General features: G+C 41.0%; 1 protein-coding gene and 1 long non-coding RNA gene across 2 annotated transcripts in view; both read right to left on the reverse strand.

Moving 5' to 3' along the window:
- The window catches only part of LOC118368055 (dynein axonemal heavy chain 6-like), a 54480-nt gene extending 43065 nt beyond the window's left edge, over nucleotides 1-11415 (reverse strand). Inside the window, exons 1-15 of the mRNA XM_052495859.1 lie at nucleotides 11269-11415; nucleotides 11002-11114; nucleotides 10571-10741; nucleotides 7706-7956; nucleotides 7484-7604; nucleotides 7160-7322; nucleotides 7012-7057; nucleotides 6746-6843; nucleotides 6043-6215; nucleotides 3143-3490; nucleotides 2575-2916; nucleotides 1969-2359; nucleotides 1610-1800; nucleotides 1116-1361; nucleotides 274-430 (exon numbers count right to left, since the gene is read on the reverse strand). Of these exons, the coding sequence (XP_052351819.1) occupies nucleotides 274-430; nucleotides 1116-1361; nucleotides 1610-1800; nucleotides 1969-2359; nucleotides 2575-2916; nucleotides 3143-3490; nucleotides 6043-6215; nucleotides 6746-6843; nucleotides 7012-7057; nucleotides 7160-7322; nucleotides 7484-7604; nucleotides 7706-7956; nucleotides 10571-10741; nucleotides 11002-11114; nucleotides 11269-11413 (2956 nt within the window). The 5' untranslated portion in view covers nucleotides 11414-11415. The remainder of the gene's footprint in view (nucleotides 1-273; nucleotides 431-1115; nucleotides 1362-1609; nucleotides 1801-1968; nucleotides 2360-2574; nucleotides 2917-3142; nucleotides 3491-6042; nucleotides 6216-6745; nucleotides 6844-7011; nucleotides 7058-7159; nucleotides 7323-7483; nucleotides 7605-7705; nucleotides 7957-10570; nucleotides 10742-11001; nucleotides 11115-11268) is intronic.
- On the reverse strand, nucleotides 8625-9229 carry LOC127915860 (uncharacterized). The gene is made up of 3 exons (XR_008092589.1): nucleotides 9165-9229; nucleotides 8832-8967; nucleotides 8625-8753 (listed from the first exon to the last, which is right to left on the reverse strand). It is a non-coding gene; the product is annotated as an uncharacterized LOC127915860 (long non-coding RNA).
- Nucleotides 11416-16358: the final 4943 nt, after the last annotated feature.

Raw genomic sequence — 16358 nt, forward strand, 5'->3', positions numbered from 1 at the left:
TATAAAGAAAACATAGATATCTCAGGTCAGGGCGTGAAAGCGCCCTTGCCCAGTCATGTGAAATCCATAGATTAGGGCCTAATGAATGTATTTATTTATATTTCACTGATTTCTTCATATGAACTGTAACTCAGTAAAATCGTTGAAATTGTTGCATGTTGCGTTTATATTTTTGTTCAGTGTAGATGTATTGTCAGCAGCAGATGAAACACAAGACAATACAATAAACAATACAAACCAAAGTGCCATGACACACACCTCATCCGTTAATACAACACACACAGGTAAAACTACAATAGCTGCCTTGCCTCTGAATCCCTCCAGCAGAGAAGATAGGCTCCAGGTAGAGCCATCTCTTCTGACACATGACCCACTCCTCCAGAGTATGCGAGAACTGGTTCAGCTTCCTCTCCCATTCATCTATCAGATACTAAACAAGAGAGAGATCACATTGTCATCACACACAATAATACTAAGACTGGTACCAGGTCTGTTTGTTCTGTCTTGCCAACTCCTATGGTCATTGTTATGCAGTGTGGCATGACAATGTCCATAGGAGTTGGCAAGACAGAACACACAGTTCTGGGACCAGGCTAATGAATACCACCTTGTCCCCCAACAACTGACAAAACTACAAGATTCAGAGAACTTAACTTATTTCGCTTCTTGAAATAACAGAGTGATTCCATTATGTACAAATATTATATTTCTCAAATTCTGCATAAATGGGTTTTATTTATATATTTGGATTGAATCTTTATTTAACATTTATTTAACTAGGCAAGTCAGTTAAGAACAAACTCATATTTACAATGATGGCCTACCCTGGACAAGCCCTAACCCGGACGACCCTGGGCCAATTGTGCGCCGCCCTATGGGACTCCCAATCACAGCCGGTTGTGATACAGCCTGGAATTGAACCAGGTCTGTAGTGACGCCTCTAGCACTGAGATGCAGTGCCTTAGACCGCTGCGTCACTCGGGAGTCCACTCGAGGTTTGAAGCAAAAGACAAATTTATAGAATCTATGATATGAAAAGGGGCAATATTTATTCAAATCATGTTATTTTTAACAAATCATGACGTCTCTCCGGTCACATTTGAATGACACCTGACCTTGATAGGCTCAGCGTAGCGGGATGCCTTGATGCTCATGATAGTGGTCTGACTCTCTTCCAGCTGTGCCATGACGTCGTCTGCCGAGGCGATGATTTTCACCGTGGATGCGTCAGACTGGTGGGTGATCAGACGGAAGTCTGTGTTCCTCCACAGGTCGATCACTTTGTACAGGATGCTCTCTAAAGTGGCCTCATTGGTGGCAGTAGTGGAGATGTCCCCTATCGAACCACTTTGCTGAAGAATCTGCATACATGTCACAGAGGGAAATTTAGAATTTAATTTTACGTTCAGATTATAGCAATTTAGTAAATGCTCTTATCCAGAGCCACTTACAAATAGTGGATTCAACTAAAGTAGGTAAAAAAAAAACATATCATGATTGCAATGCTAGAACTTAGAAATGGCCCTGAATGTGATTTCAGACATTTTTTCCAGAAATTCTTAGAAAAGCAAGGTAGATATTTTATTGCTACCATCTAAAGATGCCTTACCTTTATGTCTAATAGGTTTCCGAGGGTGAAGTTATCTTCTTTGGTGAAGAATTGTCCGATATAGCTCTGGATGTCTTCCCAGTGTCTCTGACGGAGATAAGGGTTCCTGAGAGCCAGGACGATGGGCAGACAAAGCTTGAAGTCCATCACCTTCTGCTTCAGAATGGGAACTATGTTGTTTTCAGGTAAACCTGAATGACAAAGAAAACAATGTGTATTAGTTGTTTCACATATATTAATTCCTTTACATTCAACCCATCATTTAACACAGCAACACTTGTGATAACACGGACCCAACCACCTGACATGACATGGTGATGAATCCCAACAATAATGATCCTAAAATATCACTCAGAGACCTTTCTCTAACATGTAGATGGTCTGTGTAAAGCGGCTGACATCATTTTGCAGATCGTCCACATTGAGCAGCTCGAAGGTGGTGGTTCTCCAACGGCTGTACTGTTTATCCCATTCCTTCTGCATCCCCCAGAGCATCTTCCTCAGCGTCAGGGCATAGTCCACCTCAGACAGCTCTGCCTCCACTTCGGCAGCGTTAGAACCACGGCCCTGCTTCATGCGGACCACAGTGGAGATCTTCTTCATAGAAAAAGAGTTTCTCAGGAGCTCTCCGTAGCTAGTGTAGCTGTATGCCTTATTGGAGTAGATGGCCACCTCCTCCGAGAGAGCCTGGAGGATCTCATTGGCCACTTTGGGAGACGTATAGGAGCAAAGCAGGATGGGATTGTTCACCTGGGAAATAAGAGATTTGTGACATCTTTAAGCCTGGTCCAACATCTGTTGTCCAGCCATTGGCAGTATGAACAAGTGTGAGACCAGGCTAGGCAGCTTTGTCAGAAAGAGGAAATCATAGATACACACATGTTAAAACACAATCAAGAATAATGACTCTTATTGAGTATTAAGGAGGGAGAAAAGCACAACAACTGCTGAAAGATCAACCGTACCTTCATTTTAACCAGAACAAGCTCATATCTGAGTTGATTTAAGTGTTTGCCCAGATCAACGCTGAACTTGAAGATGTTGTCATCCCTCTTGGTTTCACAGATCATGACAGTGGATTTGAGATGCTGGAAGCTGGGGACGAGGTGCTGGTACAAAGCCAGCTCCTCAGGAGAGATAGTGATCTGGTACTCTTTAGCCATACTATAGAGCTGGATGAGGAACTGATACTGTCTTTCCAGAGTTGGAATCTGCACAGATATCCGACTCAGGAAGGTCAGATGCTCAACAAACTCTTCCACTGTAAAAATGTCTTTATCCAGCTTTTTAAGAGCTCCTCTGATCACCTGATTGAACAGATTGAGAGAGGAAAGTATAACCGAAAAGTAGTACCGGTCAAAGCACTCCTCAACGCAATTACAATAACTTCAAAATATGAATAGCCTCAACATGAATTATGCATGAAGTCTAAAGTTGACTTCATGACTGTAGGTATGAATATCTGGTATTTAGACGTGCTTAAATAACAACACTAACAAAAACTATGGTATACTAATGTACTATTTAACAAACCTCCATCAGTTCCAGATTCTTCTTCTTTACAATGGAGGGGAGCATGGAGTGAATGGTAAAGATGAGAGCCTCTGGGTAGGGCAGGCAGTTTGACTGGTACTGGTGACACCTGACCAGGATCATGTTGACACGGGTCTCAGTCTCTATCCTTTTCATCAGCCTGATGCTCTCTGTGTGCACCGCCAAGATGGCCTTGATATCCTGGGGAGACCATTTCTCCCCGGCCAAGAACCCATCCATGTCAGTCAACATGGCTGTCTCCACCATATCACAGAACTTCTCTAGCCTCTGACAGTGCTTCTCCACTCCCTGCATCCCTCGCTGGACGGTACTGAGGATGTCCGACAGCTGGAAATCAACAAACACATCAGATGTGTATCACCTGTATCAAGGTCTATGTCATATGTCAACAAACCATATTTAGAATATAGAAAAACATGTCAAACTAGTAATAGGTAAGTGACAAACAACTACACTTCTATGGAAAATACTTCTTCAAAAAGTATCTCAATTAATCCCATAGTGACCTCCACAGTGACCTCCACAGTGACCTCCACAGTGACCCTCCACAGTGACCTCCACAGTGACCTCCACAGTGACCCTCCACAGTGACCTCCACAGTGACCTCCACAGTGACCTCCACAGTGACCCACAGTGACCCTCCACAGTGACCTCCACAGACCTCCACAGTGACCTCCACAGACCTCCACAGTGACCTCCACCCTCCAAACCCTCCACAGTGACCTCCACAGTGACCCTCCACAGTGACCTCCACAGTGACCCTCCACAGTGACCTCCACAGTGACCCTCCACAGTGACCCTCCACAGTGACCTCCACAGTGACCTCCACAGTGACCTCCACAGTGACCTCCACAGTGACCCTCCACAGTGACCTCCACAGTGACCCTCCACAGTGACCTCCACAGTGACCCTCCCAGTGACCCTCCCTCCCCCAGCACTTTTTATTTTATATGATACAATGACTATGAAGTAAAAGCCAAAGACTTGTGAGAAAATTACAAAGGGTCAAAGATCATACCCCCAAAAATGCTAACCTCCCCTGTTATTGTAATAGTGATAGGTTAGCATATCTTGGGGCTATGATATTTGGCCTGTAACTTTCTTACTTATCATTATTCACGATTCATTCAGGACTATCCGTAATCATGGTAGCATCCACATTAATGTAGAAGTATTAACTCCAAAATTACACAATAAAATATTACCATTCATTTCAAAATAATCTGAAACACAACCAAAACAAACAGCAAATGCATCCAACAAGTTGTACAGTCACAAGCTTAATGTAGGAATATGGGACCAAAGACTATTGAGAGCATTTTGACTGGCTGCATCACCACTTGGTAAAGCAGCCACAAGACACCTGACTGTAAGGCTCTCCAGAGAATGGTGAGTACGGCCCAGTACATCACTGGGGCAGAGCTCCCTGCCATCCAGGACCTCTGTGTCAGAGGAACTTTATTTTCTTTAACCTTTATTTAACTAGGCAAGTCAGTTAAGAACACATTCTTATTTTCAATGACAACCTAAGAACTAACTGCCTTCTTCAGGGGCAGAATGACAGTTTTTTCCGTGTCAGCACAGGGAATTCGATCTTGCAACCTCTCGGTTACTAATCCAATTGTCACGCCCTGACCTTAGAGCCTTTTATGTGTCTATTTGGTTTGGTCAGGGTGTGATTTGGGGTGGGCATTCTATGTTTTGTTATCTATGATTTTTGTATTTCTATGTTTTGGCCGGGTATGGTTCTCAATCAGGGACACGGTAGCCCGTTTTCCCTCCTTTCTTTGTGGGAAGTTGACTTTGTTTAGGGCACATAACCTTTAGCTTCACGGTTTGTTTTTTGTAGTGTTTATTATGTTGTTCGGTGTCATTTTCCAAATAAAGACAAAATGGACTCTCACCACGCTACACCTTGGTCCTCTTCTTTTAACGGCCGTGACACCAATTCTCTAACCACTAGGCTACCTGCCGCCCCAACTTTGTCATGATGGGGTGTTGTATCTAGGCCGGTTACACAAAGTCTAAATATTATCCATTTTAAATTCAGGGTGTAACTCAACAAGAATTTGGAAAAAGTCAAGGGGTGTGAATACTTTCTGGAGGCACTGTAAGTAAGCATTTCACTGTAAGTCTACAACTGTTATTTATAAAATATGTGACAAATACATTTTGATTTCATATGTTGTGTGGTCCGCCCACCAAAACTCGGGAAAACATACAGTATATTAGTCTACAGATGAAATAAGTTATGATGAACATCACAGGGTGGTGAAAGTTGATGAGCTTCATGCTGCTTTCCAATAAATATAGTCTTATTCTGATCGATGCTTGGCTGCCGTTTGACAAATAGAGTGCATTCCAAGACCAGAGTGGGCACTTTTGCTATATAACGCAACAGTTTTTGTGTCAAAAACTATCAGTAACATTGAAAACGCCATGGAAATCCATTTAACATCTATTTTTTATTCAGTACATGGGAATTTAACAGCAAGTGTTATTTTTTATGTGTATTATATAATCACGCACAGATTTTTATCCGCAACAAGTCAATTTGATGGAAACACATCTCTGGTGGGAAAATGTGCAAATTGTTTTTATGCAGATGATGTCTTTTGGAATGAAAATCTGTTGCCAATTGGATGGAAACCTAACTGAAATGTGGTTTTCGTACCTTGCTACCTTAAATCCACTAACTGTATAAGTCTCACTGGATAAGAGCATCTGCTAAGAGCATGTAACGGAGAACAGCTCCGCCTCCGACGCGTATAACACATGATTAGATGATGCTGGTGTGATAGTGTGACATGCCATACAGGTGACATGTGTACGTGTGAGATGCGTATACGTGTCACTGTGAGTGCTGCATAGTTACGTACATCAGACTGGAAAGCTGGATCTGTCCCCAGTAACAGCTCCAGCTCAGGCCATGGTCGGAGATGTTGGTCTCTTTCCTTCTCCAGCTCCTCGTCAACAGACAGTTTCAGGTCAAACACAGGGGGCGAGTGCAAGTCCAGGAGGTTAGGGTCTTGGTTGAAGGATGTCTGTTTGGCTGAGTGAAATCAATGTAATTAATATATAGGGCAAATGTGTAACTGTAAAACAGTTAGAGATAATTGTTACAATCCAGTGCTTATTATTACTAATTATTCATGGATGTGTCGCAAATGGCACCTTATTCCCTATACCCAGTCAAAAGTTTGGACACACCTACTCATTCAAGGGTTTTCTGTATTTGTACTATTTTCTACGTTGTAGAACAATAGCAAAGCCATCAAAACTATGTAATAACACATATGGAATCATGGTGACACCAAAAAAAAGTGTTAAACAAATAGATTGATGAGTTAAAAAAAGCATGTTAAAATAAGGCTGTAACATAACAAAATGTGGAAAAAGTCAAGGGGTCTGAATACTTTCCGAAGGCACTGTATGCTGCATGTAGGGAATAGTGTGCCATCTGGGACACAGTCCATTACCGTCTAGCAAAGCTCTGCACTTTAAAACAGCATAATACTTATGAACCTACAGTATTTACCAAACAACAAGGCTGTGCATTTAAATCTTTGGAGAATGTCTTACCAATGACTTGTTCAAATCCTTGTAGCACCTGTTGAATGTGCAGTGTGAAGTCATCAAGACAGGGATAGATGGTGAGCTTCACTCGTTTGCTGGGCGAACTAGGAGAAGGAAAACAACAGCATCTGTGTAATATAATCACTTCACTGACTGAGCTGACTGACAGATTAGCAGAAAAACACTAGCTGATGTTTGTGAAATTCATACATTTTCCTAATAGAGGAACATGGAGCGATACAATTTATTGTAATATATAAGTGAAGTCATACCGCCATGGAGTCTCCTCACGGGAAACCTCTTTATCCTTCTCTGTATCTAGGTTGAGAAAACACTAAGCTTCAGCAGACATTTAAGTTGAACACCTTAGTTCATAATATCTATTTTAGTTTTTTTTTTTTTACTATAAATCAGATTCACCTTTTGTGTCGACTTCAGAGTGGAGCTCTGTTGTGGCTGTCCCTTTGGCTGAGGCATCATCTGTCATTGGCTGGTTCACAGGTGTGACTGTAAGCAGGACGTTCACTTCAAATACAGCCTGGATCTCTTCTTTAGGCTCTTCCCTTTTAAAATCTGGTAGCATCTAGAAATGTAATCTCAGTTAACCCAGAACTAAAGTTTGTCCACGAGAGATTACTAGAAAATGTGATACTACAAGTCAATTTAGTATTACAAGTGACGCATTGTTTAGTGATGTTTACATGTTTCTGACCACGTTGGCACAATAGATAAAAGCTGATCTACCTTGTTAACAAGCTGTGGTTGGCCTTGGCTGTGTGAAGAAAGTTTATGCGCCGCATTACGACCAGTCGGCTCTTTGATAATATTCATGTAAGGTCCACTTGCATCCATCCTTGCCATCTTTCTAGGGAGTACACAGGCAAATATTTCAACATCGCAAGCATGCTAATTAAACCCATTGACAAATGCCATAACCTTACTATATTTCCATTAAAAACCACTTACTTTGTCTTTTGTCTTCTCTCTTTCACTCCATTAGTGTTAAAGGACTCTCGGAGGAACAACAGAAGGAGTTGAACTGCAGATCTGACCAAGACACAGAGCATCTCTTCAAACATTCTGTCTATCAGGTTGAGGAAGTGGCTGAAGCGACACAAGAGGATCCGCCACTCAGCCACCTCAGCATACAGCGGCCTGTTGGTCGACTGAGAGGACAGAGGGAGGAACAGTCTCTCTGCACCGTGGACCTCTGCTGCCTGACAAGACAAAAGACAGTACAATGATATATTGAATATATCTTATTCAATATAAAATGTCTCAGAGTAGGAGTGCTGATCTGGGATTAGTTTAGCCTTTTAGATCATATTGATTATTATAAACTGTGTGGTTCAAGCCCTGAATGCTGATTGGCTGACAGCCGTGGTATATCAGACCGTATACCATGGGTATGGCAAAACATTCATTTTTACTGCTCTAATTAAGTTGGTAACCAGTTTATAATAGAAATAAGGCACCTTGGGATTTGTGGTATATTGCCAATATACCACGGCCAAGGGCTGTATTCAGGCACTCCGCATTGCATTGTGCATAAGAACAGCCTTTACAACTTGATATATTGGCCATATACCACACCCCCTCTTGCCTTATTGCGTAAAATATTCCATGGATCTGATCCTATATCAACACTCCGCCTCTGAGGTTCTTTATGAATTAGGGCTCAGATCTGTTTGTGTTGTCATGCCAACACCTATGGTTGTTGTCATGCCAACACCTATGGTTGTTGTCATGCCAACACCTATGGTTGTTGTCATGCCAAACATCAAAACCAGGGTAGATCAGCAGAGGATAGTGACAGAGATGTTTTTTCAGGACTCTTAAATGACATGTCCTCATAACAATCTAAAGGACTAATAGAGTGTACCTTCAGACAAGCTGCGCGAATCAAAGTGGCAACTTTGTGGTGAAGGCAGTGAAGTTGTCTCAGTGCTACAGCACATTGTTGGGTCTGGGCCTCACAGAAGCCTATCAAGGAGTATGTGGTGGATTTATCCAACTAGGTAGAATAAACAAAACCATGTTATTAGAAAGGAGTTGAAAACAAGATAGTTATCCAAAAAAAACATGGCCCTACCTTTGTTAAAACAATGGCACCGTCCGAATCCCCATATCTTGTCTTGTCACTGGCCATCTCAAAAAGTCCTTTGATTTCAACCAGACATCTCAAGAAGATGTCATCAGTAAAAAAAAGATCTTTGGATAATATTTCCCTAAAAAAAAAAAATAGATGACAAAAAATGTCATTAAAAAGCTCTTAAGTTCTATTTGGAATGTATTTAATAGTATGGAGACAAAGAAATGCAGAACAAGAAGAACAAGAAGAAGACAAGGCAACAATGGCCTTCCCGAGACTTATTATAAGACAAATGAAATATCATGTGGCACGTAATATTTGATCAACACTCACTTAGCTTTTTTGGTCTTTGAGTGGCATACTGTGACCTTCCAGATTGTAAATGCCTTCCAAATTCTACAGAGAGCAAAAAGTTCATAGTAAAACTGGATTACAGTATTTTACGGTATTACATCACATACTTTCCACATACACATATCAGATACACACTTTTCATCATCCTTCTATAAGAACGACCATTACAAACCTGAATTTTGCAAACAATGGCAACTTGAAGATTTTGAAAAACAGTTCTCTTTCAGAAAGCCAGTCTATTACAGACATGATTTCACCACTTCTGTCCTCCAAAACAGACACCTATAAAATAAAACTGAGTGAAGTGGACTCTTTGGGATGGTTTCCTGGACACAGATTAAAGCCTAGTCTTGGACTAAAATTAAAAACACGTTGAAGAATCTCCATTGAACATGCCAGGGCTCATATCCCCAAACAACTATCCGAGTAGGAGAGCTGATCTAGGATCAGTTTCACCGTTTAGATTATAATTCATAGGATTAGATGGATAGATCCTAGATCTGCACTCTTGCTTTGAGATGCTTTGTGGATACAGGCCCAGGACTAGGCTTTACTTGTGTTCTGGGAAACCTGACCATAAAATAGGAGTAAATTGTGTGTGCATCCCAAATAGCAACAAAAGCCATATATAGTACACTACTTGTGTCCCTTGTCAAAAGTGGTGCACTATACAGAGAATAGCAATCTATGGGTGCGTTCGTAAATTCAACCTGGGGTGCCAGAGTGCGCTCTGTGCATTCGTAAATTCAACCTGGGGTGCCAGAGTGCGCTCTGTGCATTCGTAAATTCAACCTGGGGTGCCAGAGTGCGCTCTGTGCATTCGTAAATTCAATCTGGAGTGCCAGAGTGCGCTCTGTGCATTCGTAAATTCAACCTGGGGTGCCAGAGTGCGCTCTGTGCATTCGTAAATTCAATCTGGAGTGCCAGAGTGCGCTCTGTGCATTCGTAAATTCAACCTGGGGTGCCAGAGTGTGCTCTGTGCATTCGTAAATTCAATCTGGAGTGCCAGAGTGCGCTCTGTGCATTCGTAAATTCAACCTGGGGTGCCAGAGTGCGCATTCGTAAATTCAACCTGGGGTGCCAGAGTGCGCTCTGTGCATTCGTAAATTCAGCCCTAGCAGACGTGGTTAGGGTGTTTTCATGTTATCTAGAGGGTAACCGTGCTACTGGCAACATTTTATTTACACTTTTTTGCCGACGTTTACTGACACCGGCCATATTCAACGGGTGTTGAGCATTCGTAAATTCATCAGTTATTCTGCGCTCTGGCACACTAAGAAGAGAGTGCTCTGAAATCGGAGTAGATAGCCAGAGTGAATTTACTAACGTAGCCTATGTATTTTCACCAACGTTTAACAGTTCAACCATGAACTAGTTGAACTGACCTTGAATATGCATGAAGCGCTGACGGTCCAGTACTGACAGCTCTGTTTAGCTGTCTGGACAGAAACCACCTGAAGATCATAGGGGTTGGGCTGGATCTTGAGGTCACCCCTGTTCCTCATCAGACAGTACACATACTCTCCAGGATCCTTTTTAGTCCCCTCAGGGATTTCCTGCACAACATCCACAAGTTAGATTTGCATTGATTAAAATTATCATTATGAAGACGTATGCCAATGATTACAAAATATCTCTAGTGTATTTAAAAAACAAAAACACACAATTTAACTGTTATACTTATAAGCCTAGTATTGGACTAAAATTTTAAAAATATATATATGTAAAATATAAAAACCGTGGACTGCAGAGACTCAATGATAAAGTTCACATCAATTGATCATATAGGCTAGTAGCTAAAATGGTGGAGACCAACCTGTATGTTCTGTGTGCATGCTTTTGCTATTCGCCTGTCAGGAATCTCAGTGGACCAGCCCAGTTTTCCTCTCAATCTGATTATGTGGCTCACAACACAGTCATTGTCAGGCTCTGTTGGGAACCAACAATGTACAATAATTATGCTACATCTAATGTCCTCACCCTGACATGTAGGCTATGTACAGAATAGCCTACATTAAAAAAGCTAAGTGCAGCAAAAAAGCTTAATCAACCAGTTCCGAGTAACTGTTTCGGGGTAATCTACCTTTTGCATCGAAGTGGACATCTTTCACTCTCTGTCCTTTATAGTTCCATGTGTCGGGGATCATTGAGGCTTCACACGTGTGTTTAATTGGTTCAATGACCCCTCTTTTCAGACACAGTGGATCCTGCTTTCTGGGCTGGAACATGCAGCCAACTAGAGAAACAGAAATGTTGCACGCACAATGATTTTGCTTACAAAATCCATTAAAATGCAACAAATGAGGATGAGACTCACTTTTCTTAATGCTCCTTCCATGTAAAGGAGACCTGGACACATTTGATGATAGTGCATTTTCAGTGGGAGATTCTCCCACACCTGATAATTTACTCAATTTTATACAGGATCTGTTGACATGTTTGTTTTTCTTTAGTAACCTGTAAAAATGACAAAAATGTACAAATCCATACTGACAAGTAGTTAAGTTTCTTATTGAATTCAAAAGACCACTTTTCTATATAATTGACAAACTTACATAGAAATGTAACTCTCTTCTTTTTCCTTGACATTCTTCCTGTGGAGTAAAGTATCAATCCTTGGTGGAAGTTCATTGGATCCTTTTCCTGAAGAAGAGCCTGGAGACTGCTGGAGGTTTGAAACCGTCAGATGCTGAAAATATCACATTAGCTAGCGTTATAATTACATAAACTAGGTAGACTATTTCATTAGTTAGCCAGATCCATGGGATACATGTTACAGTATCAGGGTTGGGGAGTAATGGATTACATGTAATCCGTTACATGTAAGGGATTACAAAAAACCGGCAACTGTAACCCCTTACGTTACCAGCAAAAATACTGTAATCAGATTACAGATACTTGTTAAAAATTAGATGATTACTTCGAGGATTACTTTTACATTCAGAAAGGATGTTTGCGAAAAAAAATCTTTGACACTCCTCTGTTTTCTCAATGAAATGTAAATCAGCATTGAAAAAAGGTGCAAGTCAGAGACCACTATGATGATACACCAAATGTGTTTGATGGATCGTGGGAAGAGTAGGAATGGGCTTTTGTAGGCTACAGTTCAAGCTATGTCTTCCAATGTTGAGACTGCTGTCGGCATCCAAAGATGATCCAACTTGAATAAACGCTTGGTGGTAAGGTTGACACCAGTGGTGTAGTCTACAACGAAACGTATATCATTTACAATTGATATCTACATAGTGCATTGATGTGAATCACACTGCTGCTCTCTCATTTAGCTATTTGCGCCTTACGAATTGTGGTTGTTGTGGATGGCTGTTCACAAATCTAAATGTGTATTTGAACCCAATAATGGTTGAATTCAAGAAGTTTAAGCTGCCAATCAATCATTGTTTTTGAAACTTGTGGACAGCCAGTGAAAAATGCACTCTTGCAACAGCTGCATATTGAGGATCACAGCCTATGGAAGAAAAGTGGAGCTTTCATTGCTCAATCTAATTCATGTTGATAAAAATAAAAATCCATAGGCCTAATGGACACAGTTTTGATAGACTTAAAGGGGCAATCTGTACTTCCATATTTATAAGTCTTATTGGAATGATTGGAATTCCAAAAGACTTTGGATTTTAATGTAAAGATATAATTGAATTGTATTATTATATGTAGCAGAAAGCGATGGGTTAGAAGAAGCCTACATATAACCAACCCATAAAGTAAAATGCAACTTCTATATATGGCCAGCTATGTGAACATTAACATTGATTTATCCTGCAATTGGTAACATACAATACCAGTCAAACGTTTGGACACACCTACACTACCAGTTAAAAGTATTAGAACACCTTACTCATTCAAGGGTTTTTCTTTATTTTTTATATTTTCTACATTGTAGAATAATAGTGAAGAGATCAAAACTATAAAATAACACATGGTGTCACCAAAAAAGTGTTAAACCAATCTAAATGTATTTTATATTTGAGATTCTTGAAAGTAGCCACCCTTTGCCTTAATTGCAGCTTTGCACACTCTTGGCATTATCTCAACCAGCTTCACCTGGAATGCTTTTCCAACAGTCTTGAAGGAGTTTCCACATATTCTGAGCACTTGTTGGCCGCTTTTCCTTCACTCTGCAGTACAACTCATCCCAAACCATCTCAATTGGGTTGAAGTCGGGTGATTGTGGAGACCAGGTCATCTGATGCAGCACTCCATCACTCTCCCAAACCAGATGGGATGGCGTATCGCTGCAGAATGCTGTGGTAGTAATGCTGGTTAAGTGTGCCTTGAATTCTAAATAAATCATCACATTTGGGCTGCAATTTCTGAGGCTGGTAACTCTAATGAAATTATCCTCTGCAGCAGAGGTAACTCTGGGTCTTCCTTTCCTGTGGCGGTCCTCATGAGAGCCAGTTTCATCACAGCGATGGTTTTTGGGACTGCACTTGAAGAAACTTTCAAAGATCTTGAAATCTGGATTGACTGACCTTCATGTCTTAAAGTAATGATTACCTGTCATTTGTCTTTGCTTATTTGAGCTGTTCTTGCCATAATATTAACTTGGTATTTTACCAAATAGGGCTATCTTCTGTATACCACCCCTACCAGTCACAACATAACGTATTGGCTCAAGCACATTAAGAAGGAAAGGAATTCCACAAATTAACTTTTAACAAGGCAAACCAGTTAATTGAAAAGCATTCCAGGTGAAGCTGGCATTCCCCATAAAGCTGGTTGAGAGAATGCCAAGAGTGTGTAAAGCTGCTATTGCAACAACACATCATCAGTAGGGTAAAACTAACCAGTCTCACGACGGTACTTTGAAGAATCTCAAATATAAAATATATTTTGATGTAACACTTTTTTGTTTACTACATGATTTCATAGTTTTGATGTCTTCACTAATCCAAAAGTTACATTACTGATTACAATTTTGCACAGGTAACTAGTAACTGTAACGGATTACATTTACAAAGTAACCGACCCAACCCTGACAGTATAAAGGTAACGCAGTTGCTAGCTAAATGTGTAATTCATCATGAATGAAAACGACAACGTCGTCAGCTGGCTAGCTAGCTAAGGACACTGGCTAAGCTAACTGACAGCTCTTGCTAGCTACTTACATCCATTATCAACTGCCAGGCTCAGCATCAAAATGTCAGAAGTTGATATTCTCAAATAATTCACTCATTTTCTGTATGAACTGTTCAAGTGGTTAGCTAGCTATCTCATTGTTCATCAACAAAGTGCAACAAGAGATCCGTGGACTTGGCTTGAAAGCACTGGCAGTTTGTTGTAACAAGTTGCTCGGCAACGTTCTGATGAGTGAACGAACACGTGATTGGAACCCAGAGATTCACAGGAGGCCTAGTAGTCACAGTTTGCCTCTCACAGACTTGTTTAACCGAGTTGACAGAATATTGGTTAAATATGATGCAGGGTTTCACTATAAATTTGGCACATTGTGAGAATCATTGCGCCCCAATGATCAGTTAAACAAGTCCTCCTAAATAACTGCCAAGCATCTAGTGAATAATAAAACCCTGATCTGTATCATTCATTGTGTTATTTCAATGAAAATGAAATTCAGCAAGTTTTGGAGAATGGAAGTTAATAACAGAGCTTCTTCATTGTTAATGGTAAGACAGCATGTTGGCCTTCATCAGGATTTTGTTTTGCTTTCCCATTGTGATTGGTCCAAAGGCATTGGCCTAAACGCCCTATGCCAGTGGTCACCAAGTTTTCGATCTTCAAGGCATTCCTAGTCGACCACCAAACATTTCTGTAGAAAGGCTAACGATTAAGGCTTCCGCTCCTTTTCAAAAATTCGTGTTGAGCTATTGCCGGTAGGTGCACTTAATTCAGAAGCACTGCGCACCGGGTGGGCTCCCGAGTGGCGCAGGGGTCTATAATGCCCCATGTTCAAGGCACTGCATCTCAGTGCTAGAGGCGTCACTACATACCCTGGTTCGATTCCAGACTGTATCAAAACCGGCCGTGATTGGGAGTCCCATAGGGCGGCGCACAATTGTAACAGCGTTGTCCGGGTCCGGCATAGGGTTTGGCCGGGGTAGGCCATCATTGTAAATACGAATTTGTTCTTAACTGACTTGCCTAGTTAAATAAAGGTTAAATTAACAATAGTGTTCCAGTTTTTTACTTTTGAATTTGTCTGGAAAAAACTCCGCCTACCCAGTGGACCGGGAGATCTATGGCGTCTACTGCGCTGGCCAATAACCCAAATCCCCGGACATATAGCTTCAAGCAAAGTGTAGCCTACATGAAATGTCATAACTTTTTTTTTTTTTTTTTTAAACAGATCCGAGTGAGACTGTCAAATAATAAAGCAACGCGCTGCTGCTTTTGTGAGTTCATGATTAAGTTTTTATTCGACACTATTACAAAACATAAACCGCACTTCTCCATACTACCATTTGAGCTGTAGCTGCAATGAATTACTGGCCACGTGTATCGACATCCCTGCGTTTGTATTGTTATTAGCAGCTCGTCGTACGTATTTTAATATCGAGGAATATTTTCCTTTCTCTGGTCATAGAAACAACATTCATTTGTGTATCGAGTTTCGCAATCAGGTTGAAACCGTGTTCTCTCTGGTCAGTTTCACCAGAGGAAAGTAAGGAAAGAGCCGGACCCTTCGCTGCTCTCTCCCTCCCATTAATGAGACTAATGCCGTGATCAAAACAACTGGGAATTTAGAACTCGCACTTTCGACTTCAGTGCGTTCAAGACATCTGAGAACTCGGAATAAAACGATGTCCGAATGGGAAAAATCGCTTTGATTTGCCTTGTTTTTTTCAGAGTTCCCAGTTGTTTTGAAAGCACCATGAACATCAGATGAAGGTACCATCAGTCCAGTAAAATAAAAAGCACATTATTTGCAAATTATTTCAATTAATGCTCAGCTGTGCCTTGCAACTGCTAGACCAACTGATCCATTTTGTTATCAAAGCTCGAGTTTTGAAATACAATATGGTCTGAGAAGAACAATATTGTCAGGACAGGCATATAGCCAATATGCTGTGATAATGTATTAGGCATACTGCACGAAACTAATTCCTACAGAACTTTTTTTATTAGGTTAATGTAAAAACATTTAAGTCAAAGGCAGTAGATCTCAGCTTGCTGTTTGACTGCGAAAGTGATCTTGAC

The sequence above is a fragment of the Oncorhynchus keta genome, chromosome 35 (genome assembly GCF_023373465.1).
Source record: "Oncorhynchus keta strain PuntledgeMale-10-30-2019 chromosome 35, Oket_V2, whole genome shotgun sequence".
Lineage (NCBI taxonomy): Eukaryota > Metazoa > Chordata > Actinopteri > Salmoniformes > Salmonidae > Oncorhynchus > Oncorhynchus keta.